A 24,758-nucleotide genomic window follows, 5' to 3' on the forward strand; every position below is an offset into this window, starting at 1 on the left:
ATAGCACCATTATCCCAAGAGTTCAAGTGGCTCTTTGAATTAAATTTTGACGAAGAAATCAGCATCACTGCTCACTGAGGGAGTCTGGTTCATTTGCGAGGAGCTCTCTAAAACTAGACAAGGGTCCTCCTTCAAAGTGGCAGAGTGAAAGAGTGACATGTTTAGGGATTTTTTAGATTATGTTATACAATATACAGTCAGCTGAGAAAATATGCCAGAGGATCGTCAAACAGCTTTCACTCTGAATCCTCCTGCTTGCTTGATTCTGCAATGATAACCTCCTGGATTCTCCACCTGTTTGTTATTGGATATCAAATTACATGTTTACTTTCCTCTGTTATTTTCCCCCCACTCCCACTCAATTCTTTTCACACAGTACGGCAAAATCCTCCAATACAGCGACCCCTCAGTGATCTTTGTCTTCTTCCTGGTGTTCTGCGTGGCCACCATCTCTCAGTGCTTCTTCATTAGCGTCTTCTTCTCTAAGGCCAACTTAGCAGCGGCGTGCGGTGGCCTCATCTACTTTGTCCTCTACCTGCCGCACGTCCTCTGCTACGCCTGGAGGGACGTGATGGGTTTCGGGGCCAAGGTTGCTGTGGTAAGACCGTCTTTAGCTGACACAGTTTTTAATATCTCCCCCTGCTGTTATTATACATGAGGGCTGACTGTACTCTGAGTTATATTCCCAGGTTGTGTTTTCTCGCCACTATAATCACACCGTGTCAGTCAGAGTTGCTTGTTTTTAAAAGAAATCTCGTTCTTATGCCTTTTAAATCCAAAAAGAAATAACTTTGACTTCACTGGTGCAGCTTGTTATGAAAGGAAGCTTTTTTCGTCTCCCGATAATAAGGTGCGAGCCTTCAAGATGAATTAAAGGGTCCAGTGACATTAAAATTACTACAAATTGTATTTATTGTCCATAATGTGACAATGAATTGTTTGCTGCTTGTTGAGGCTGACATATTTCGCACAATACTAAAGATTTCTTTATAAAACAAACAAAAAAATGCTCAAGTGACAGAAACATGAGACGTTTACCTGAAAGAAGAGACAAGGAAGTTGTTGATTTTTCTCCCATCCTCAGAGGGATAAAGATAAATTGTGTACCATTGCTCAACTTTCAGTGTAGCCTTTCTGCGTGACCTTTATGGTAGCGCTGGTATCACTTGTCCTCGAGCTGTCTTTTGCAGACAAAGGCACGCAATATCTTGAATCTTCATTGCAGCGTGTGCAAGTGCGTCTTCACAGAATTTTAATCAGGCCCGCCTTTTCTTTCATGTCACTTCGAGCGATGCGGTACCAGCCGTGGGTGGCCGGTCTTGTGTATCGTAGTTATCAATTTTTTGACATGGCGGCAATCAATAATATCTTACGCTGGGAGCTGATAGAAGTCACCCCTGCTTTTATCTTAAGAAACTGTTTGCTCACCTTGTTTTTGCGCAAACAAGCTGTTCCAGCACGTCGACCCGAAATTGCCTGTCTTTGAGTAGATCCTTTAAAACAAAGTAATTTTGTTGGGGGTTTTTTTGAAAGAAAACTTTTCCTTCAGTTTCTTTTCACAGAATGCATGCAGGCGAGGTAGGTATTTTACATATAAAGCACAGCAAACCTTATTTAATCTCTACACAAAGTGCCATTGCTTGGTTCTCCCCTGGCGCTGAGATTTTTCTCCCCTGCTCCAAGTAGATGGATAGCCCTCTAGCCCTCTAATTAGCATGAGCAATGTTCCTCTGACCAAACCGCTATCCAGTTCATCCCGGCACTTTATCAGAGATGTGTGTGTATATTGTGTGTGTGTGCAGGGTCTCTCTTTCTCCCAGGTCGGATGAAACTACCTCGTGCAAGGGCATGCAAATTCTCCCCCACGTTGTCCTTGATAATGAAGTCCTTAATCGTAATCGAATTTCAAAAGATCACCTGAATTCATATGAAGAGTTTTTGATTGGAGCCGTGTGGCAAAGGAGAGCCGGAGGCAGTGTATCAAGAAGAGGGCCACTATAGTACAGGGTGCAGTCTGCTGTATCCTCTCTTACCTCCGTTTTTTTTAAAGAGGTAGAAACAAGAGAGGGCCCACAAGTTCTTTCATGTTCTGGAAATCTGCAGATCTTTTCAATTAATCATCCTGTCCTGGAAAATCTTCCTGTGGAATGAATCGGTAAATTCACCTATACAACCAGGTCTACAGTGGTGCGGTGAATCTTCAGATTTTCAGCATATTGTTAAGTATTCTTTGGGCCTCCTCTGGGGCTGCAGCTGAGGGTTATTTTTATTATCAGTCAAGGTGGGCACAGGCTTAGTTTTGCATTTGTGAAGTAGCCGGCAGCATTGAGGCGGACGGGGAATGAGCGGAAAGAGAAATGCCACGCAACAAAAGCACCCAGCTGTGTGCTGTGCGCCTTAAGCAGCTATCAGAGTATCCTGCTGGTCTCCAATTCATTCGCTGTCCATCACTTTACAGGTGGACAAACTTTGTGCGCAGCCATTTTCATGAATTGTGCTCGTGCAGTTTTTAAAGGAAGTGCATCTGTGTCTGCTGTACTTGTGGAGGGTGGCTTACGAAAAGACTTCGAAAGAGTGACCTTGCAACAGTGGGTTTTTGTTGTCTGCAGCCGACTGAATGATGGCTGAATCTGCCGTTTGACACGTGTTCAATAGAACGGGCTTCTTTTGTCTGCCTCCCAACTCGTGCCCTTTCCCCAAAGCCAAAGGAGTGGCTCCTGTCATTTCGTCAGCCATTCATAGAGAGGTCAAGGATAGGTGCCGACTAGCCCTCCTGTCAGCGCTCATCTACTGACTGATGGGTGGATGGTGACTAGAGGACATCACAGAAAGTTGCCCAGCAGTGGTCGCAGCCAGACTAGCGGTTTGGCATCAGCGCAGAGCTTTTCAGATTGTCTGCCTGGTAGTGTAACATCAGGTTTATCGTCTCCATGATGATTCGCCTCTAAAGCCTCAGCAAACACTTCTGCCGGAGTATAAATGCTGCGAGCAAATGAGGCGTGATCAAACAGCTGGCAGGCAACATGGCAATGCAGAGTGAGAGGCCATGGCAGATGATGTCGTCCGGGCAAAGCATCATTTGCAGTTTCCTACTGTGGGAAAGATCCAACATATCTTTGTTTGTCACAGACTCGTTTTAGTGTCCATCCTGTCTAAAGTTAGTCCTGAGATATGCAAACAAAGATTAGCATTTTCCCTTTTTTTCAAGTTTAATAAGTTGTACATGTAACCCTTCCTCTGGTTTTCCCCCCCGACAGGGCTCGAGTGCTGTGAGGATACTGTATCCTAAGAATGAGTACTGACACTTTAAAAATCATGGAATCATGCCGAAGATGTATCACTGCCTCTTTTTTAAATCTATTTTCTGAACGTGTGGTGTCTAAGCATTTTGTATGTAATGTCAGTATTTGTGTTGGGCTGAGAGTTAAGACGATGAGAGGCTAGCTGCCCTCGTTTAAGTCTTTACACAACGCTAATAACTAGCAGCTAGCTTGCTCTTCTCTACACACCATTTAGTTATTTTTAGTTAGTTTGAACTTTCTGTAATCTCTTGAGAAAACAAAATAAGCAAACTATTAATGATTTCAATGGCATATCCTTCATTCCCAGAGTTTATTGTCATGTGTGGCATTTGGATACGGCTGCGAGAACTTTTCTAAATTTGAGGAGCAAGGCGTCGGTATTCAGTGGCACAACATCGCCAAGAGTCCAGAAGATGGGGGACGCTACACCTTCATCACATCTATCATCATGATGCTTATTGATGCTGTTTTATACTGGGTGCTCACTTGGTACATTGAAAATGTCTTTCCAGGTATATTTTTGTTTTTGTTGAATGATTTTGTTGATGCTTTTTTTTTAAACATTTTTTTGGTTCGTGTTGTTGTCGTTGTTGTGTAAAAATACAATGATGCGCTCAAATATCCAGGGGCATAGACTTTATGCTTTCCTCAGAGACTGTAGTTTAAAGAGCTCAGGATTTGTGCCAGGCTGTCAGGAGGAAACCTACATTGTAAAGTACCATATTCCCTTAAGCCAGGCCAATATTAAAATGTGAATAATGATCTCGGAAACTGATCCCAGGTCAATATGGAATCCCTAAGCCATGGTACTTCCCTTTTACTGCATCTTATTGGCGTGGAACGGCACCCGTGATTGATGATAAGCCCAGTTTGCTGACAGACTCCAACGTACACAACGGTAAACCCGACCTTCATATCTCACCTTTGCGGTGTGATGTATGTAACATGTCAAGTTTTTATGTGCAGCGTTTGTGACATTCTCACAAGTTTGTTCATGTGCTGGTTAGTTGGTTTAGAGACTCAAACATTAGTGGCTTACTTGTCATGTACGGCAACAACAGAGTTTCACTATGTTAGTCTTAAGTTAGCAATTTGCTAAAAAACTAACAAAACACAATTTCCAGTTAGCATGGAGGCTACTTTGGTTTGGTTGTTGTGTTCTGAACATTGTGGTTTCATCTTCCTGTTTTACTATATGGATTGTAAGTTTATTTGACACATAACATTGAGTTTATATTTTGTGTTTGCAAATGAAATCACCTTAATGATCAGTTAAATGTTTTATTTCAGCATTTATGATCTGTTAATGCTGCTGATTTAATGTGCCTTTTAAACACATTTATTCATATTAGAGATTCCATTTCGCCTGCTTTTTTGCTTTTGTGTTTCATAAGTGTGTGTGTGTGTTTATACTGGTTTGCATTTCTGTCTGAAGAGCATATGGAGAAACCGCCACCTAATATGACAGCAGGCGTGTCAATCCAGAATCTTGTCAAAATCTACAAGACTGGAAAGAAGCTCGCCGTGGACAGACTGAGCGTGGACTTCTACGAGAACCAGATCACATCGTTTCTTGGCCACAATGGAGCTGGAAAAACAACCACAATGTGAGCTGAATGATGTAACTCTGACATGTTTCACTGTTTGGCTCAGTGTTCATTTCACTTCACGAGCTTCAGCTGATCTATAGTGTACACAATGCCGACTGTACTCCAGCCACATCATTTAAGTGGTCTCTGCTTTCGAAGAGTGGCCTCCTCTGTGAGGGCGTTTGTCACAGAGACTCAGCTGTTGTGTTGATAGTGGGAGCGATCTAATTGCTGTTTAAAAAAGGTTGGAAGGGGTTTGGGACGACAGGAAATAAATGAAAGCCACTCGGCCAGAAAGTATGAGCGACAGAGAGAGCAAGTGATGCAAGACTAAGGGGCTAGAGGGAAGACATCCGTGCAGAGCGACTGGAACGAAACATAACAGATCACAATAAGAGAAAGGACAGTGGAAGGACTCTGTCGCACACATAAGAGCTTGCTGAGGCTTTTGCAGAGCACAGTAGCCATCAGTGACATGCAGTATTACAGTACAGTTAATAAAACACAAAAACATTTCCAAGCTGTTCATAGTTTTAACTTTTAATTTAATATTTCTGCATTTTTCTTAGTGTTAAATAGTCTGACGCAGTATTTTTTTCAACAGTTTTTGATATACTTTATTTGATTATACTTTAGGGAAATAAAATTAGAACATCCTTAATAAATAGGACCTATTGAGTAGAATGCTATATATTTATAACACATGTCTGTTTGCTCATGAACTCCTCCTACCCTATCAGGACTAGAGCAGCCTAATTTTGCACACGTGCCTCTATATGGTAAATGGCCTGTATTTGTATAGCGCTCTTACTAGTCCCTAAGGACCCCAAAGCGCTTTACACAACCAGTCATCCACCCATTCACACACAGGTGATGGCAAGCTACATTGTAATGAAATAATGTCATCATGTTGTCTACCCTGGAGCTAAGATGACCAATTTTTAGTACTGAACCACCAATAACACCATGAAAGCTTTATAATCTATTTAATGAGAGTAACATCTAATTTATATCTGCAATTAGATGACTACAATGGCATTTACTGTACAGTGGTACAGCAGGATGTGAGCACTGCAGAGACCCACACATGGGGATATATTTACACAATCAGTTTCATATTTATCATTTAGTTATTTATTTTTTTGGTTTTTCCCAGTGTGATTAAGTAAATCAGTCCAGCGACGCCATGAACAGACCAAACAGTTCTGTAGCATGGGAATGTGCCGGTAACTCAAATGTTAAAATGGCCCAAATGTTACAGCAGATGTAAACATGTCTACAGCATGACTTATAGAGTAGTTTGTTCCACTTTGTGACAACTGGACAAGTGGTGACTCAGATGCTTAAATGGTTATATTGCTTATAGTTAGCATTACCAATGCTCAACACTGAATGGGTGCCAAACTAATCAAATCCAAATCACCTGAAACTGGACCTCTCAACCATGTTTGTGGTGTGTAGGCCTTTATGTTTATGTTAGTTTACCAGTCCCACGTGCAGCTCTACTGTATGAAAGGCATTTTTGTCCAGTATAGGGTAGTTGCAAGGCAATGCAATGGCATGATAATATATCATATGTTTCATAACATTCAGGTTTCCTGTATAAATACTAGATGTTATTGTCATATTAATAAAATGAAACACAGGTATTCAGAAGATTCATAAGAAGTAAAATTAGATTAGAAAAGTTGTGTAGAAAACACAATTTCCATCCTCGTGTGGAGCCCTCTGTCCTATTGCTGATTTTTTAAAACTGTTTTACAAAGTGGCAAAAAGTATTTAGACTTTTTACTGAAGTAAAAGTTATAATGCTACTTATGTAGCGTATATGCTAACTATATTTAAAATGACTAATGTAAATGCACCCATCATGTGGAATTAAGCGTTTTAGAATCATATACATGATGTTATTGGATCAGAATTATTGATCCATTGATGGGTGTGTCACTTTAATGTTGCAGCTGTTCATGATTTTATTCTATAATTACTGCTTGGTAGCTTCAGCTATAATGATGCAATAAATCTGCATTATAATAAGTAACTAAAGCTTTCAAAAATTAGTAAATGGTATGAAGTTCTATAATTGAATTAAAAATATAGAGGGGTAAAAGCAGAAAGCTGCCTAACATAGAAAAGCTTAAAGTACAAGTACTTGAGACCTCATTAAACATGCCTGAGTAAATGCAATCAGCTGCATTGCTGCTAAGCTCTCAGTAGAGGGCGTTGGGGATTTCAAGATTAACAGAACTCTAGACCAGGGGGCCAATCATATTTCATAGGGGTTGGTGCCACCCAATGCCCCCCTTCTGGACACACCCCTGACAGACATATTTTGAGTATTATAGTAAAATACTTCAAACTGACAGCCTCTCCAGTCATTATGTGCTCAACTTTGATGGGGCAGTCTATGGATACACCTTGGCAACCATGTTTGCGAGCATTAGGTATTTTTGAGGCTACAGACCAATGGGCAACATCATGTTAGTTAAACGTATCTTTAGTCTGTGTTTCCCGCAGAGAGCTTTAATTTTCGTGCACTGGAAGCTCAATAACTCTGTTTATTAAGCAAAGATAATGTTAACAGCAACCAAAATGGATCACTTTTGTTCTTTTTTCTCTGTAGGTCTATTCTGACTGGACTGTTTCCACCTACATCGGGAACGGCTCTCATCAATGGCTACGACATTCGCACTGACATGGACAGTATCCGGACGTACTTGGGAATGTGTCCGCAGCATAATGTCTTATTCAATGAGTGAGTGACTTTAGCAGAGAGCTGTGCATTCACGTCCTGTGCTGGCCGTTGGTTTAATCGTGTTTCAACTGTATGAAAATTAAAAATGTATTACACCGCAGATCGATCACATAACAAGAGTTTGCCTTATGTTCCCCATCAACACTTCCCTTTCCTTTTCCTTTTAAAATTTAAAATGACCTTCCCTTCCTTGGCCCAGCCAGAAGTCTCCTAATGACATCATTCCCGACCATTATTCTATTTTTCTGTTTAACTTTTGAATCATCCTTTTCTTCTCTCTCACTCCACAAACTGATTACGTGAAACTAGACGCAAGCCTTACATCATAATTATGGCTGAGCACCTGCAAATTACTTTCATTAATATTAATTCCAGAGAGTGAAAGCATCTATATTAAGTAGGGTTAAAATATTCATGCAAACACAGAGGAAGGCATTACGACCTATCACAGCCTCACCTGTGAAGCAGCCACGAAACATTGATGCATGTAAGACTTTATTACGTAAGACTTTGTTTTAGTTCACGGACGTTTAATTAGGAAAATGTCTCGACATTAATATTCCATATCGTCAGGCGTCAGTTTAGCAGGCGTTGTGATGTCATGTCCACCTTTCCAGGCTGACAGTGGAAGAGCACATTTACTTCTACGCCCGGCTCAAAGGACGCAGTCGCCAAGAGGTTAAAACTGAGATGGATCAGATGATTAAGGACGTCGGTTTGCCACACAAACGGAAAGAACTTGCCAAGAACCTGTCGGGTGAGTCTGTATGTTAATGTATGTTGCTGTATCCTATTGTGCGCACATGTCAATTTAGCCGTTGACGTGTCCTCCGTGCATTAGTTTCCCCTGGGAAGGAATATTACGCGTAGCTTATCCTGTCTATTCAGGATATATTGCTCCTATACCACACATTCACTGTACCTGTGTGTCACAGGTTGTAATTCATTGTCTGGGGGTCATGAGCAAGTCCTACTTGATAAATTGTCCCCAGTCATGGATTGCTTGTGAGCAAAATCACTGAAATATGACTTTCAAGGTTGATCTATCCTGACATTTCCACTACATTAGCGCTACAGTGGATGCATTTTGAAGAGCTAAGCGAGTACAGACTGCAATAATGCTAGGACGGTGTATCTACTTCTCTGCCATCAATCATTTTATGGCATTACTTTAAAAGATGGAAAGATAGATTTTGGTATATTCCGTAATCATTCTTCAATATTGTGCCCATTTTGCATGTGAAACCTTATTGTGACAGATGTTCGGGCAGGATTTGCAACGCGTTACAAGCTGAACGGCTCTTACACTAGCTTGTGCATTCCTTCAGGCCGTGATGTGTTTTTAAGCTGTGCTGTCTTACAGGTGGCATGCAGAGAAAGCTGTCCGTGGCCATCGCGTTCGTGGGTGGCTCGAAAATCATCATCTTAGATGAACCTACAGCAGGAGTGGACCCCTTTGCCCGCAGGGGTATCTGGGAACTGCTGTTAAAGTACAAACAAGGTATGAGATCAGAGGTAAAAACCGAGGCTCCACTAAAAGCTTTGAAGCCCCCTTATGTTTGTAGAATTGACCAGAATGCGCAAAGCACATGTTTGATTTGTCTCAAACCGAGAAGGTTTCCAAAACTGAGCCCAGCTCAAAGTAAACTTTAAACTGACGAGGCTGAAACACGTCCAGCGCGAGAGCTGTTAAGGTAATGAAGCGGCCGGTTCCCTGCGATGTAATTCTTCTTTAGCCTCGCTGTGGGTGACACTCAATCATGGACGGGGAGAAATTGTGAATCGTACTTAAACAGATTGGAACGCGAGCGAAGACAAGTAAATCCAAGAAGAAGCTTTAATTGACATGGCTATTTAACAGAGTCCGTAATTGTCTGCCAAACCAGTCAGCTTGTCACTCTGTGTCCATAATATACTTTGTGGTTGCTGGTGGCTGTAAGCAGGACATGGACGTTATAGTAACACATTCTCTCAACAGATGTCTAAATGTTTAATGTGCATTGAGCGACATCCTGCCCTCTCTATGCCATTAGCTTTTCTCTCTCTCTCTCTAATCAAGTCTTCACTCCAATTGGGAGCCTGAGATAACTCCGTTATAATGAGAACCCCCTGCATATGGGCCGGTTGAGTGAGTCATGTTTTTGTGTCTCTCCACTCTTATTTGCACCGCAGTGTTACTAAGGTTTGTCATTAAGCAACAAAAAAGGCTACAGGCGGTCTATTTGTGTGAAAAAGCTTTAGGCTGATGCTGGACTTAATGCTGCGCTTCTTTACAGCTAATTAAGTGTGCAGTCCCCCCCCCCCCCCTCACACACACACACACACACAGAGACAGGTTGACCGCGATGCTCCGGGGGTGTTTTTTTTGTGTGTGTTAAATTCACTCGGGGCTTATTTGGTTAGTGGCAGCTGAAAACTGTTAAAACCTGTCAAGATGCAGAGGAACACGAATGTGGTGTGCGTGCTCCTGCAGCTCAAATTAAACCCTCAGTGCATGTTTAAGTCAAGTACTGGATATTCATCAAAAAGCTAAAATTACAAGCTGGTCGATTTATGCATTTCAGGTGGGTTTTAATGGCTGTTCTGTCATATTTCATTTGAAAATTACTGCAGAAGGTGACGATTTAAAGTAAAAATTAGCAAATTATGAATTTTTAATTATTATCCATTACAGGAAGTTGATTACTATTAAATTACCCCGGTCATTATGCTGTAAAATGGGCCTTGAGGATGATATTAATATAATGGATATTATACATTTTGTGTTCGCCTCATGACAGCCGGGATAGGCTCGAGTGGAAGTTCTCCAGGTGTAAATGCCTTGTTGATGCCAAAGTTCAGGGGAGAATGGCCAGACTGCTTTAAGGTGAAGGCAAGGCAACAGTTATACAGATAACCACTTGTTACAGCCAAGCTAAGCAGAAGAGCATCTCTGAACCTTGAAGCAGATGGGCTATTACAGCAGAAGACCACACGGGGTGCCACTTCTGTCAGCTAAGAGCACAAAACTGAGGCTACAGTTTACACAGGTTCAACAATAGACTATTTGACTTTTTATATTAGATTATTCTCTAATTCTCTTGCAAAATTCAGATGGTAGGAACTTGGTGTAAAGAACATGAAAGCATGGATCCATCTTGATTTATATCAATCTGGTCTTTAAGTCTGACGTCATTAGCCGTGCCTGGGCCCAAACTCCGCTGCAGGTCGCTAAGTCACACGATCACTGTGGCATCACTGAGAGTTAAAAACTGTCTAAATCCTTTCATCTGTAATGAAATGATCAGAGTTGCTGCTCTACCAGGTGTAACAATTAAGTTTAACATCCAGGCATCCATGAAAACAGAATTTATGAAATTCTAACGTTAGCAGGGAGTTAGCTTGCTAGTTTCCATCTAAATATAATATACCATGTTCTGACTGAGGGATATTTCTGAAACAAATTAAGACATACAGCTCTGCTATCATTGCCGAAATAAATAAAGACAGGAAGGTAAACAGCAGTGACATTAGTTGAGTTACTGAAGTTTGGCTAGCTCGTATATAACAATGTGCTACGTGATCGCTAGCAACACAGCTATGTTAGCATAATATAAACTGTGAAGCTGGAGGATGAACGCTAACTTTTTTCCACTCAATAAAAGTTAACTTGAGGGTTTCCGAAGGTTCTGGACAAATGCAATCGCATAGCAGGATGCTGTAAACGGACCAAACTTCAGTCAAAAGAACAGCTGAGAAAATCCATCCATAGTACAAGGTTAGTCAATAATATACTGCTGCATGAGCTGGGCTGTAGTTACATGGTAAGGTTCTAAAATCTGAGCTTTGAATTGATTAGCGGTAATAAAAACCGAGAGAGGCCGACGGTGATCACTGACTGTTTTTAGGGGCTTGTTGAGATTAAATAGAACAAGATACAAAGCATTAAAACATGTAAAAAACACAAACGCATTATTAAACGTGGAGTAGTTTGGGCCCGGAAGCAGGATTCATCACGTCATCACTTAAAGACCGGATAGTTTTATGGCACACTTTGGGTCCCTTAGTGCCTAATAGCATTGTTTCAGTACCACAGCCAGTACCTGAGTATTGAGTAAGTCCGTCCCTTTATCACAAAGCTCAGATCATCTCAAACTAGTTTCTTGAACATGATGATGAGTTCTCTTTACTCAAATGACCTCCACAATATCCAGATCTCGATCCAAGAGCACCTTTTGGATGGGCTGGAATCATAGATGTGCAGCAACTGTGTTGTGACAAAAATCTCTGAGGAATGTTTCCAGCACCTTGTTGAATGTTCCCCATGAATAATTAAGGCAGGTCTGAAGGCAAAAAAGAGTTCCAGCCTGGTACTAGGAAGCTGTACCTAATAACAGCTACTATATATTTTATAATATGTATCTAATATATCCAAGGATTTCACATTTTTACATATTTTTTTTACCAGGTGATATGAGCAGTAATGCAAAAGTAGTAAATATGGACAATACAAGTAAGTCATTAATGAGAGTTTAATCAGAATGAAATGCCAAAAATGCCACGAGCAGTACATCACAGCGTTACCTTTAATCCTTCCCTGACGGCAAGAACTGTGAGAAGCGATGTGCATTCAGCGTTTCAGAAGACCGAGAGCGAATATTTTCACACTTCTGTAACACGAGAGAGAGACTGATGTATAGATTTTGACAAGGCATGTGAGAAAAATGGCGCGCCGCTAAAGTGAAAATAAATAATGAATAATTATTAGGAGCGTGTAAAAATAATTTACCTGTCAGTCTGCAGTCTAATTTTCTTCTATTGCATATGTATTTACTGACAAATGTCAAGTATGCTTGCAACAGCCCCCTTTATTGTTGACTGTGAGTGCGGTGGTGTTTATTTTAGTATTGTATACAGTGCATTTTTGACAGGAGCACACAATAATGCGTGGTTGAAGGCAGTAGTGCAGTGCATATAGCATAAAAACATATCACTGGTTGTTTTTATGCCATGCTAGTTCTTGAGGTTCAAGCTCCTCACAATCACTGCACCGTGAGTCTTTCAGCTGGTGTAACTTTTAAGCCGTGTTACAGTGAACATAGCGTCATCTGGTTATTCTAACTCCCCCGGACGGGCTGTAAACGGCGTGAAGGTAATTTCAAAATTTATTGATCTGAATTGATTGCCACAAACAGCCGTTAATACGGTTTTGTCCAGTAATTCATCTTACTGCCGACGCACATAATATCTGTCCAGCCTTTCCCACCACTGTGAAATCCATTTCTATCAACGTGATTTAGAGGGAAGGAAGCTAAATAAAAGAACCCAGATTTTCCAGCCTCACTTTTCTGTGCTCAGTGCGAGTACTAGCAATTTACCTGAGCACACCCAACTCCATTTGATATATCACTTTGTGCTGTAATGCACCGCAACACACTATAAATCAGAATACCTATGTGGGCCATCTGCAGTCCAAACACATTTATTTTTCTCCCAACTCACAGATGATGCAGTGCTTTTTGATTTTTTTTCCCCCCTCTCCCCTTATAAACCACAACAAATCCCCAGGAAAATCATCTGAAAGTTTGAGCATCCCAAACAAAATGAGCTGGCGCAGTCAAAGTAAACCTCAAATCTCCTCAGCCCTCCCCCTTCATAAGCGTAGCTTTCTTCCTGCGTATGTTAAATTGGCTGGGTTGCGGGCTTTGATTCAACTCGGGCATTTTGCTGGAGTTTATATAGAGTGAGATCCAGACTTGCTTGGCATAGGATAAAGCAGCAATACTTAACTGAGAAGGGATGGATTTAGCAGCTCAGCTGGTGGCAGTGCTAAGAGTGGGCGGAGGGGGTGGAGGATGAAAAGGTGGGGTAATAGTTGGCCAAGCAAAAATGCCCACCTTGGGCTGCGGTAGATGACCTCTGAATGTGTCCTTGTTTTTTGGGATGGTGTGACCTGTGCAGGATACAGGCGCACATTTAACAAGCTCAGTGTAAAAACAGCCCTGCTCAGCAGAGGCGCCTGACCTTTTCCACGAAACGCTCAGAAATTCAGCAAAGAGGTGACGTGCTATGTACTAGATGTTTCTTCCAAACTGGCTTCTCTTTGTTTCTCTCATCTAACACTCTCACAAAAACCTAAATGTTCAGGTGTTACTGTATTTTAATGGCTTCATAGTACCATAGAGCGCTTATAGAGCACTTCATTCTCAGAGTGAAGGTTCACTGGAGTTCCCAGGCAGATACACCTCTAACATTTCTGGGATTGGGCTTAAAATGTTCCTTTTATTAAAGCTCATAGTTAGGGCTGCAATCCCATGATGCATTATGCACTTCTCATATAGTAGCATTCACTTCACTGTTCAGTAAAATTAATTTCATAATAGATTTCAATAAAAAGTTATTTACTTAGGAACACAGTGGATGTATTCAAATTATTATGTATGTAAACGGTTATAACCTGTTATTGTGATGTCATAATAAAGTCCCTATACAATTAGTCAACTATAGACAAAAAGGTTGCCGTGCCAACATGTTCTTGCAACTCGGAAAACCTTTTGTCATTTTAAGCATCTTTATATGGCATTATTATCACTTAGACCTTCAGATTTGTTCTGTTGACCTTGAAGGAGAGGTCAGAGGTCAAATGTGACTTATAAAAAGTATCGTATGAAGATTTAATATATGTTGACAATGCACAGCACACTTGTAAGAATCTTAGTTTCTAAATTATAAGGCTTTTTGGCACTTTTTGACCAATAAATCATGACCCCGCTCTACACGCCTACAAAGCTTTGTCAGAATTCATTCGATAACTGTAAACCAGCCATCAGTACTACAGGAAAGGTTGAGAGATTATAACAACCAGTAGGAATCGTTCTCCAGCACTGAATGTCACATCAGTGGGTTCAATGGTTATACCATTATTTGATCCTGATAGACAATTTTGATTGATCCACCAGTCGATACGGTGCCATCCACGGCGCTTTTCCACTAGCGTGGGAACAAATCTGTTATTAAGTATCATTTATTGAGTCTTTTGGCCTCAGCAGTTCAAAGACATTAAGACACACCACTCTGGCAGCTCACTTTTAAGCAGGTTTCTTTCATAACAATATTACACGTGTCAGGTTAAATGTTTTTAACATGGCAGGATCAAAAGTTACCCTGTGATACCGCTTTCATACAGACTGCAGAGACACGACCACGCTGTGACTTCATTATAGATCTAGCCCTTTTCTTCTGATTACCGGGGTACGTGATAATTAATATGTGTTATCTGATACAGCATGATATGAAAGGATAAGAACACCTGTGAATAATCTTGCAATGCATGCTTTAGTTGTCAGTGCAATTGGGCTCAGTTTGACGCCTCTCAAATCAAAGGACTCGCAGAACAAAAGGGAGAGCTGGAATAAAATGTGGTCTCATAGAAACGCTCGAAAGTAGGCTTAGGGTGACCTTTATCATCATTTTAATTTTGTCCCAGATTCACGCCCACGCACTCTTCTGGAGTTTGCTTTGTTGCCATGCGGATAAGCACGAGTAAAAAAAGAGAAGAAGAAAAAAACACAGTGGGATCAACAATCCGGTGACTACCACGCAGATTGGGATGTTGGCTTGATTTGAACAGTTTTGATCCGTGGAATCCTTTCTTGTGCTGCTTACGCTTAATGATGACAGTTGTTGAAACAAACAAGGTCCAAACTGAAAAGAAATGGTTCAAACAGCTTTTTCTTTAATTAAAAAGAAAGCTTTGACTTGTTTTCTGCACATCATCTTCACACACGAGCGTGCACGACGTTGCTCGTCCCATTCAGGCGACGCCGTCCCAGCTAGGGCTGGGTATCGTCACTGATTTCTAGAATCGATTTGATTCCGATTCACGAGGTCCTGAATCGATTCGATCCACGATTCGATTCAATTCAATTTGAATCGGGGAAATTTTGCCTCAGACAGTCAGAAATATTATAATTCAGATCAGTACATTTACATATTTTTGTATCTATAAAAAGGAAGCTGACACTCGCAAGACTTTATCAAAGGTGTAATCACACCACAGCAGGTGCCTTTGTGTCACAGTAGCTGAAGATAAAACACAGAAAAACATGAAGGTGGTTTTCCTGGCCTGGATTTTATAAAAATATTCTGCAGTAGATCAAAAACGAAACAAAACCATTAATCAAAATATGAACATTACCTCTGAAGTTACAGCGGTTTTATTAGAGACACAGCGTTTTGCATTTTGCATCATTTTAAAAAGTTTAAATTTGTTCAGAAGCCTATTGAACGGCAGAAATTAGGTTTTCTTTTCGGAAGTAAGTAAAAGGAAAAGAAAAACAGCGGCCGACAGCGCTGTAAACAACGGTAGACTTGTGCGTAACAAGCAAGTGAATAATGCAGAAAACAGATTTCGGGGATAGACAGGAAACTGTTCTTGAAGTACACTGAGAGAGAGAGAGAGAGAGAGCTGTGCATGAAGTGTGATTTTATTGTGGTGGAAGCAAAACAGTAAAAGTCAGAGTGAATTCTTGACGATGTTTATGTGAAGCAAAGTTTGGATCTTCTTTTGCTGCTGGTTCGGTCAATAATGTTTGGAGAGAGATAAAACTAACAGCTTTAGAATCAGCGTAAAAAGGGCGTAAACACAAAGCGCGGATCCGCCGAAACATCAGAATCAGCGAGCTGTCGGCTTTCAGCCCCGACCGTGTCCGTGCCGTCGGGTGAGAAAGGCGACATCTCACCGATTCTGATCCGCGGGTCTGCGCTTTGTGTTTACGTCTTTGTGCAGAAGCTGCTCTCATTTACTGTTTTAAATGTTTGGTGGTTGTTGAAATTTTGTGACGTTTCACCTGAGATTCTGGAATTTCGGGCAAAATACATTTATATAAAAAAATCGATTCAAGATTTTAATGAATCGATATCACGTTATCCAAGCCAGAATCGATTTTAATCGATGAATCGATTATTAAAACCCACCCCTAGTCCCAGCCTCTCTCTGTTCCCCCTGCAGGCCGCACCATCATTCTGTCCACGCACCACATGGACGAGGCAGACATCTTAGGTGATCGCATTGCCATCATCTCCCACGGCAAGATGCGTTGCTGCGGCTCCTCCATCTTCCTGAAGAAATGCTTCGGCAGCGGCTACTACCTCACTCTGGTCAGAGACGGGAGCGGAAAGATGACAGCTCAGCGTAACGGCATCATCAGTCAGGCCAAAGGGGGGAAGAAAGTAAGCGCGCTTTAGGTCTTCAAACTTACTGAGAGGAAACTTACTTTAGCAGTGTTTTGATTGATAATTGTGATAATCTGCTCACACAGTGAGTGAGGCCACTTTTTTAAGGCCTTAGAGGACTTTAGATCTTTACAATCTTATTATTTAATTTAATGTTAAATCCTGCAAAATAAGGATTTTCAGCAGCAAGCACTTTGGCACAGCAGTAACCTCTTTCTCATCTGTTATTGACCAGCCTCTGACTTTCCAGAGTGCTCGCTTTCTCCTTTTACCACCCTCCCCCCCCCCTAATGATCTGTATTTAGTCTGCCCCAGCATGAGAATTGGCATGCGCCTACGTGCTGGATGATACTAATTGTCGCGGGGGAGAGGGGTGCTTCTCGCGTTCGCTCGCCAATGGTGCCTCGCACACTTAGTTTTAATCAATTGGAGCAAATGAACAAGATGCACCGGTGCCAGCAGGGCGAGAGCGATTACCATTTGTCTGCCGAGTCTTCGAGGTGAGCGAAGTCATTTGTTTAAGAGAAAGAAACAAACGTGGAAACACCTTCGTGGGCGAGGTAGCGATTCAGCCCTCCTCCTTGTCCCCTGGATGTCATTTTGGTAATTAATAGGGAGAGTTTGCAATTACACACCTTTAACTGCTAAAAAAAAAAAAGTTTAATTGCCCCGATCTCATTTCCTTGTGATTGAACTCCATAAAGAGAAGCAGCCTTTTAAAAAATGTTTAACCTTTTTTTGTGCGCATGTCTTTGGCTGAACGACGGTGGCTTCATATTCCATTACAGGCTGACAGCATTATCTGTTGATGCATGCATGCGGCTTTATTTAGAGCAATTAAATAGAAACTTGTGGATGCCCGTTATTTGATTAATGCAAGACAGGAGTTGTCAGCGAGGCACTGTTCATCATTCTAAGAGGTAAGGCCTGATAAGGCCTTTCTAATCCAATTCTGATTAACAGGAGACAGACTGTCCTTTGAGCAGCAGCCCAGATGAAGGATTTGGCAGCCAAAGCTGGAGCAACTCTGATCCATCAGGTACCAACTATCTCCGTTTACTGTCTGTCATGTATTATGATTATTACCTTGTAAAACAGATGTTGCATGAACATTTTTATATAGTTCCTTTATATAGTTTTTAAAAACACACAATTTTCAATGTGCGGTTTATTGGAGCGCATGCCAGTGCATCCTTTCTGAACCAGGAGAAAATAAAATCAACTCGTCATTACCAAACTAACAGATAAAACATTAAAGTATCTCCCCTCAAGATGGTTTTCAGATGTGCTGCTAGAGGGCATAAATAAAGTGATGAATTCATGTGGCGATAGTAGGATTTTTAGGATAAGAGAGATTAGAAATCTTTGAAACGCTGAAGTGTACTTTGACTAAAACGTCTTGCATGGTGTGAGAGGTTTCTGGTGATTTAACGCTGATCTTGATCTCTTGCAGCGGTAGTGAGTTGTGCGTCTTGTTAGTTGAACTCCAAAGCAGTGCTGATTGTCAACAGCCAGTGACACATTACTCACCTGTTCTCGTAAAGCGTTAAGCCGGAGCGTTCAGTGGCAGCGGGGCCAACTTGCCTGTTTAGCTCTTAGATCCACTCTTCACTTCACTTAAAGATCTTTTCAGTTTTAATCTGCAAGCAGCGATTAAGAAGTTTCACAACTCAGTTTTAAAGAAGCACTCGATTTGATTTTTGCCCATTCTCCTCACTCCCTGAAAGTCCCATTCTGTTTGCACACGAGGATCTACTGAGCTTAAACTTAAGCGAAGAGGAAAAATCTGCTTTGGTGTCAATCTCATCTGACCTGGCCGAGTCTGAGGCCCAGACGACAAACAGAAGAAGAGGTGAAGGTGATGCGTTGTGCTGCGAGAGTGACGAGGAGCATGCTGGATTCAGGATTTTGACTTTCACAGGCTTTGTGTGCCTCGATTTCAGTTATACATTTATATTTGCTCTGCTAGTTTATTACCCAGACTGTTCTGTAATAGTAAAATATAACGTTTTCATTAATTCACAGAAAATGTCATTTTTTCCTGTGGACTCACTGTAAAAAAACTACAAACATAAAAAAGAAACCAGATAGCTGTGTAACTGATGGCGGGAAAACAGGAATATTTATATAATTTAATCCATTATTATTATTATTTATCATTAGTTTAGGTGTAGTATGAATGGCAGTTCGGGCTTTATCAATAAGAAAAGCTGTGAAACTTATGAAAATACATTTAAACGTTAAAAATCTATAAACTCCTTCGTATTATCTAAAGATGTACAGTGAGCTCGTTTAGAGTCTTTTTTTGGGCCGATTCTGGCCCCCGGACCTTATGTTTGACACCCCAGATTTACAGTGGGCGGTATATGGAGTTTTTCCTGGCGATGTGACTTTTTTACTGCTTTATTTTCTGCTTGTATTTTCTTGTTACTTTATATCTATATTTGCCCGTTTGACATGAAACAGTCAACCCCGCGGCGTCAGGTTGTCGCTGTAGTTCCACTGTAACGTCCTGACACTTCTCGTTTGGTGGCAATGATCTGGTCTCATCAAACAACAGCTCCACTGCGTGAGGGCACGGATATTTGGCAACACAATCATTGCTCACGGCACAACCTACTCACCAAATTGCCTCTCTATCATTTTTTCGTCTTCCCCGAAGAAGTGTGGCATACGCACAAGAACACAAGAGGACAGAATGGGATTTTTAGGTAGGGTCGTGGAACGTGCTCCACGTGTAGTTCGTTTTCTCCAGCTGCTATTTTTCTTATAATGTTCTGCTTTATACATGATATTCTATCATTTGCTTGACACAAGTTTTGACTATGTTAAATATAGAAATGTTGAGAAACTGCAGAAATAGAGCAGATTAGTGCCCAACCAAATCTTCTGCTGGTTATTTGATTTGTTTTGATCATTCTCGGGCCTTGATCGCGTAAACAAAAGGTGCCCAATGCAAGTCATGATCAGAAGCAAACTCTAGAGCAGGCTCCAGGTTATTATGCATGGAAATAAAATCAGAATCAAACCTGCTGCTTCCTTTAAAAGGATTATATTTAAGACTGCTGATATAAGTCAGAAAATCCCATGAAATAAAATCACATTTCCTCAAGTGACAGCTCATTTCTCTTTATTGACAGACACAGGCAAGCAGAGCAAAACATACTTACGATTTCTCAAATATTTTCGACTGGTGTGAACCAGAGCCATTTACTTCTTCATAAAGGACCAGTGGTTGTTGAGCTGCAGTAATTATATATGAGAGGCTTTGGATCAATAATGGATGTGGTGCATTCTGCAACACTGTCTGCATAGATTCTCACTATAGAGATGGGTTCAGAATGGATGAGATGGGGGAATAAGGTTGACTGATCTGCTACAGTGCTTTTAAATGTCACCTCATCAGGTGTGTTGTGATTGCAATATGTTGCACGGCGGTTTTTAAAGGATTTCACTGGTGAAGTTTCTCTGTGCGAACGCTGAGTTTGAAAGATGCTGTTGTTTAAATATTATACGTCTCCGCAGCCCTCAGTGCCGCCGGTTCAGCTTCAGCTCTTTCCCCGTCTTTAGAAGTTGTTTTGGCATAATTTTTGTGACTTTCCATCCAGCAAATTTGTCAGCAGTGGGTCAGCTCGTGCAAAGACACGTCCCTGAGGCAATCTTCCTGGAAAGCATCGGTCAGGAGATCACCTACATCCTGCCCTACGGAGGAGCTAAAGATGGGACCTTTGGCACGCTCTTCCGAGAGCTCGACCGAGCCATGGCCGACCTAGGCCTCACCAGCTATGGCATCTCGGACACCACCCTGGAGGAGGTAATCTAAACATGGGACGGCCTTGTGCATATGTGTCATTTTTATAAATTCACTTTGCATCATATTTTTCTATTTAAAATCTCCTTACTAATTTCATAGCAATTTGGAAATATGATGACTTTATTTTGCTAGGAAGGTACAGGCACTGAAAAACAGCAAAACCAGTTTGACTAAGAGTTCAGACTGTGTGGTCACACCTTTCTAGCTTGTTAGAATTTCAAGCTTTTATTGTCATGTCTTCAGAAAAGTACTTGCTGAAATTCAGCCCCAAACCACGACAGAGTTTTACAGACGGGTGTAGTCACTCACTGTTGTCTCGCCTGACCTCGATGTACAGATTTTTGATTCATCACTCCGTCAGACTGATTGTAATTTAGCATATTTGAGCCTTTTCTTCTCGTTTCCCTTCTTAACATCCACTCTCCCACTTAGACCATTTCTGATGAGGCTTCAGATGGATCAACTGAAGGGTCAGAGGCCATTTTTTTTAAGAATTTGTTTTTGTTAGGAGCCCTGCGACAGACTGGCTACCTGTCCAGTAGGGCTGAACGATTATGGAAAATAATCTAATTGCGATTTTTTGCCCCAATATTGCGATTGCGATGCGATATGCGATTATTTTTTAAGGTCTTTGTCTTCTGTATTATTAAACAAAGACAAGCAATACATCATATAGTATGGCCAATACTATATTACATTAATTTTAAACTGTTCTTTCCTGGAAGACAGACCTCTGTTATGATGACATGAGGTGATGCATGAATTGATGACTGACATTTTTATTTAACTTCTTCAATCACAACAGTATATTTGAACATACACAATAGTTTATTTTTAGCTTACAAACATCTGAGCATAAAGTGCTGACAAGGAACCCTGGTGTAAACATTAAAATGAAAGTCAGTACAATGTGCAGATTGCAGAAATATACATAAAAAAAATCAGTGGCTTTACCACACTCAGTTTTTCGACATCTGTGAACTACTAGACAGTCATTAAATTAAAAAATAATATTAAATAAATAAAACTAATAAATAAAAAATACACACATCTTACTGATCTCTGCAGTCAGTAACATTACACATAAAGTGCAAACATAATAGCAATTGTATAAACACACACACAAACACGCCTTTAAAGTTTAAAGGCGTGAAATTGGACGGTCTAGTTCTGATTAGCGTCACCGCTGTCTCGGTGGAGTTTAATAAACTCGGTCGTCTGCTTCTTGCTATCTAAAATATAACCAGACACTGGTGTAAATTCTCGACTGTCTCATACTTCTGTTTAATAAGTTTTCTGTTTGACGTTTAGTCAGCTGTGTGAAAACCAAGGAGGAACCCACCCGGGGGATTAATAAAGTTTTATTTTATCTAATCTAATAACTTTAATCTCAGCCAAACCGATTTACTCACGAACAAACAAAACACTGAAAAAAGCCCAACAATAACATTTTTAGGTTGTCTAAGTGACTTATATATTACGTTTAACCCGAGCAGCGAAACTCCGCGGTGATCTGAAAATGATGTGCCGGGAGTTGTGCCGTTCTCGGCCGCATCAGTAACCCTCGAGCTCCCGGCTAGCTGTCGAGCTGGTGGGTAGCAGACGCCTCTGAAAACGTCGAAGCACTTTTGCAAATATGGGATATCTTGATAAACCGAGCAGATATTTGATGTTTACACAACTACTTTCTCGCCTGAAAATATGTTAAAAGTTTATTTTGTGACCCAGAAAGATTAGTATGAGTAATTTTAAAACTCAGTAGCGGCCGCCATTGCTGGAAACTGGAGTTTGGCTGGGCCGCGCTATGAATTCTGGGATATGGTAGTAATTTGGACAGCCTTCGGCGCGTCGCTGTGACGTAATCGGTCTACAAATGCGGCCTCAGGAGGATGCAGCCCATGAATTTGGACATGTCCAGAGTATAATCGCAGCCTTTGCGGTTAGAAAATTGCACTTGATCATGTCGCGATATTATCGCAAATGCGATATATCGTTCAGCCCTACTGTCCAGGCTGTACCTTGCCTCTCGCGCTAAAATAGCTGGGATAGGCTCCAGCCTATGGATGGATGGACTTTGTAAGGCTTCTTTTGTCCTCTGTTTTTGAGGACATACGGTTTCCCCATCAAACTGTGTTATCGTTAGTATTTTCTCATAGATTGCACTAAATAAATTTTTGCAAATGATGTTTTTGTGACAGAAAAAAGAAACAGCACTGGCTCATCCATTGAGTTATGCCTGAATGATTCATAGGTCAGTGTCAAGAGCATCAAGAAACCAAACATTCCTCTGAAAATGTTCAGGTACAAGGACTGGACGGAAAGTGAGCGAAATAGCAGCCGGTGTTCAAAGAGGAACTTTAAACCTTGAAAGCAAATTATAAAGAAAAGAGTGGTGGCTCAAGACTTCTGCACAGTACCGTAGTAGAACTTTTTTTGTTTTTCTCTTCTCAGTGATAATGGAAAAAAATGATTTGCAGACTTTTTGTAAATCTCACCCAAAACAAGTAAACACTATAATAAACCAACCTTTTTACATTTTAGCCAATAACCTGAGCTGTGGGTCTATTATTCACTCTTTCCTTCAGATCCTGTTAGTGATTTCTCTTTCTTCTACTAAGACACCGTTAATGATGAAAACCATATCTAATTTTAGAGCAAACAAATTCGTAGTGATTGATAAATTTTGGATGAACGTGCTCAATGTGGTTTTAACCAGACCAACACTGGTCTGCTTTCTAAAATTCTCCAGCGCGGTTTGATCGCCATTAGATTTTCCTCACATATTGTCCTGCTCCCTTCCTCGTTTTCACGTCATACACTTTTTTTCAAAACCATGACTCACCATCATGATATAAGAAAAAAATAATAAAAGACTTTCTCTTTGAACTAATATGTAAGCGTCATATTGTAGATTGCAAATCAATGTTCCCCAGAAGCACTGACCCATAAACAAATGACTCAAGCAGCATGTTTGCCACGCAGGCCCGTCTTGGATTATAAAGCCGAGTGACTCTTCCCTAATGCTCTTCATTTAAGGCCGACATGCATTAAACACTCACGGCCTGCGGGCGATGTGAATAATTCCTTTTGAATTCCCATAATTCAGCCACACCATGGTTATTTCATCCATCCATGTTTTCTTTTGAAGTCCAAACGCTCTGAAACACGCAGTTATTCGCTACGTGTGAAAATAAAACAGGAACTGACAAGGTATTGACGTTAATAAAGTAACGCATAAAAATAATATAGCTTTTCATACTGCTTTATGATGTCAGAGCTTGTATTTGGCACCCCCTGAATAAAATAATTCAACACATCAAATAACATTCAGTCTCCCAGCAGCGTGCCTTTTGAGAGGTCAAATGATGAAACGTAGCCTAACTCGTACACCCAAAAATGCTCACAAATAGGGAGAGTTATTTATTTCGCTGTGTAACCTGGATTCATAAATAAAGTCAAGGAGGGCGCTTCGCTCAGAAACTCCACTCGGCAGGTGTTCAAGTAAAGGTTGTGATCTGTGGATGCACATCTGTGATGTGATTCTGAACAGAAACCTTAGAGCGAGCACTCCAACATATGTAGAGGTTTATTTGTTAAGCATATTTTTGATTTGTTTATTAGAAAAAAATAGCCACACAGTCGCTCAGTTAATGCTCCACAACTGCAGTATATAGATAATGTGCCTAATATGTTCTGTTCTTTACAGATATTCCTTAAAGTGGCGGAAGACACTGGAGTGGATGCAGATATACAACGTAAGTGGACCAATAAACACCACACTGTGCTATCATTATGATGTAGACACATCAACAAACTATAAATGTATGATTGTCAGTGTTAATGGGTTAGAAAATTTCTGTCAAATAAACAAAATACATTTCTGTGAGGGGCGCTTGATTGTTATTCCATCTGTAGTGATATATTTTTAGTAGAGTGGCTTTGCTCAGGGCCTCTCCACTCGTCTACATGAATGTGGAAGGCCTGAAGGTGTGGAGTGCACAAGTGTCACATTCAGTGTGTATGGGATTGCTTTTTGGAAATGGCGTGAATAGTATGAAATGGAGGAGCTGAGTGGGTTGCAAAGC

General features: G+C 40.9%; 1 protein-coding gene across 5 annotated transcripts in view; it reads left to right on the top strand.

Moving 5' to 3' along the window:
- Positions 1 to 24,758, top strand: part of LOC309703378 (phospholipid-transporting ATPase ABCA1) — a 233,889-nt gene that overhangs the window by 106,066 nt on the left and 103,065 nt on the right. For all 5 annotated transcript variants that reach the window (XM_082528159.1, XM_082528160.1, XM_082528157.1 and 2 more), the window contains 11 exons: positions 377 to 598; positions 3,610 to 3,814; positions 4,084 to 4,200; positions 4,738 to 4,909; positions 7,515 to 7,646; positions 8,264 to 8,403; positions 9,010 to 9,147; positions 16,636 to 16,856; positions 17,823 to 17,898; positions 20,468 to 20,673; positions 24,380 to 24,428. In XM_082528159.1, the coding sequence (XP_082384285.1) occupies positions 377 to 598; positions 3,610 to 3,814; positions 4,084 to 4,200; positions 4,738 to 4,909; positions 7,515 to 7,646; positions 8,264 to 8,403; positions 9,010 to 9,147; positions 16,636 to 16,856; positions 17,823 to 17,898; positions 20,468 to 20,673; positions 24,380 to 24,428 (1,678 nt within the window). The remainder of the gene's footprint in view (positions 1 to 376; positions 599 to 3,609; positions 3,815 to 4,083; positions 4,201 to 4,737; positions 4,910 to 7,514; positions 7,647 to 8,263; positions 8,404 to 9,009; positions 9,148 to 16,635; positions 16,857 to 17,822; positions 17,899 to 20,467; positions 20,674 to 24,379; positions 24,429 to 24,758) is intronic.

The sequence above is a fragment of the Aulonocara stuartgranti genome (genome assembly GCF_965226115.1).
Source record: "Aulonocara stuartgranti genome assembly, chromosome: 3".
Classification (NCBI taxonomy): domain Eukaryota; kingdom Metazoa; phylum Chordata; class Actinopteri; order Cichliformes; family Cichlidae; genus Aulonocara; species Aulonocara stuartgranti.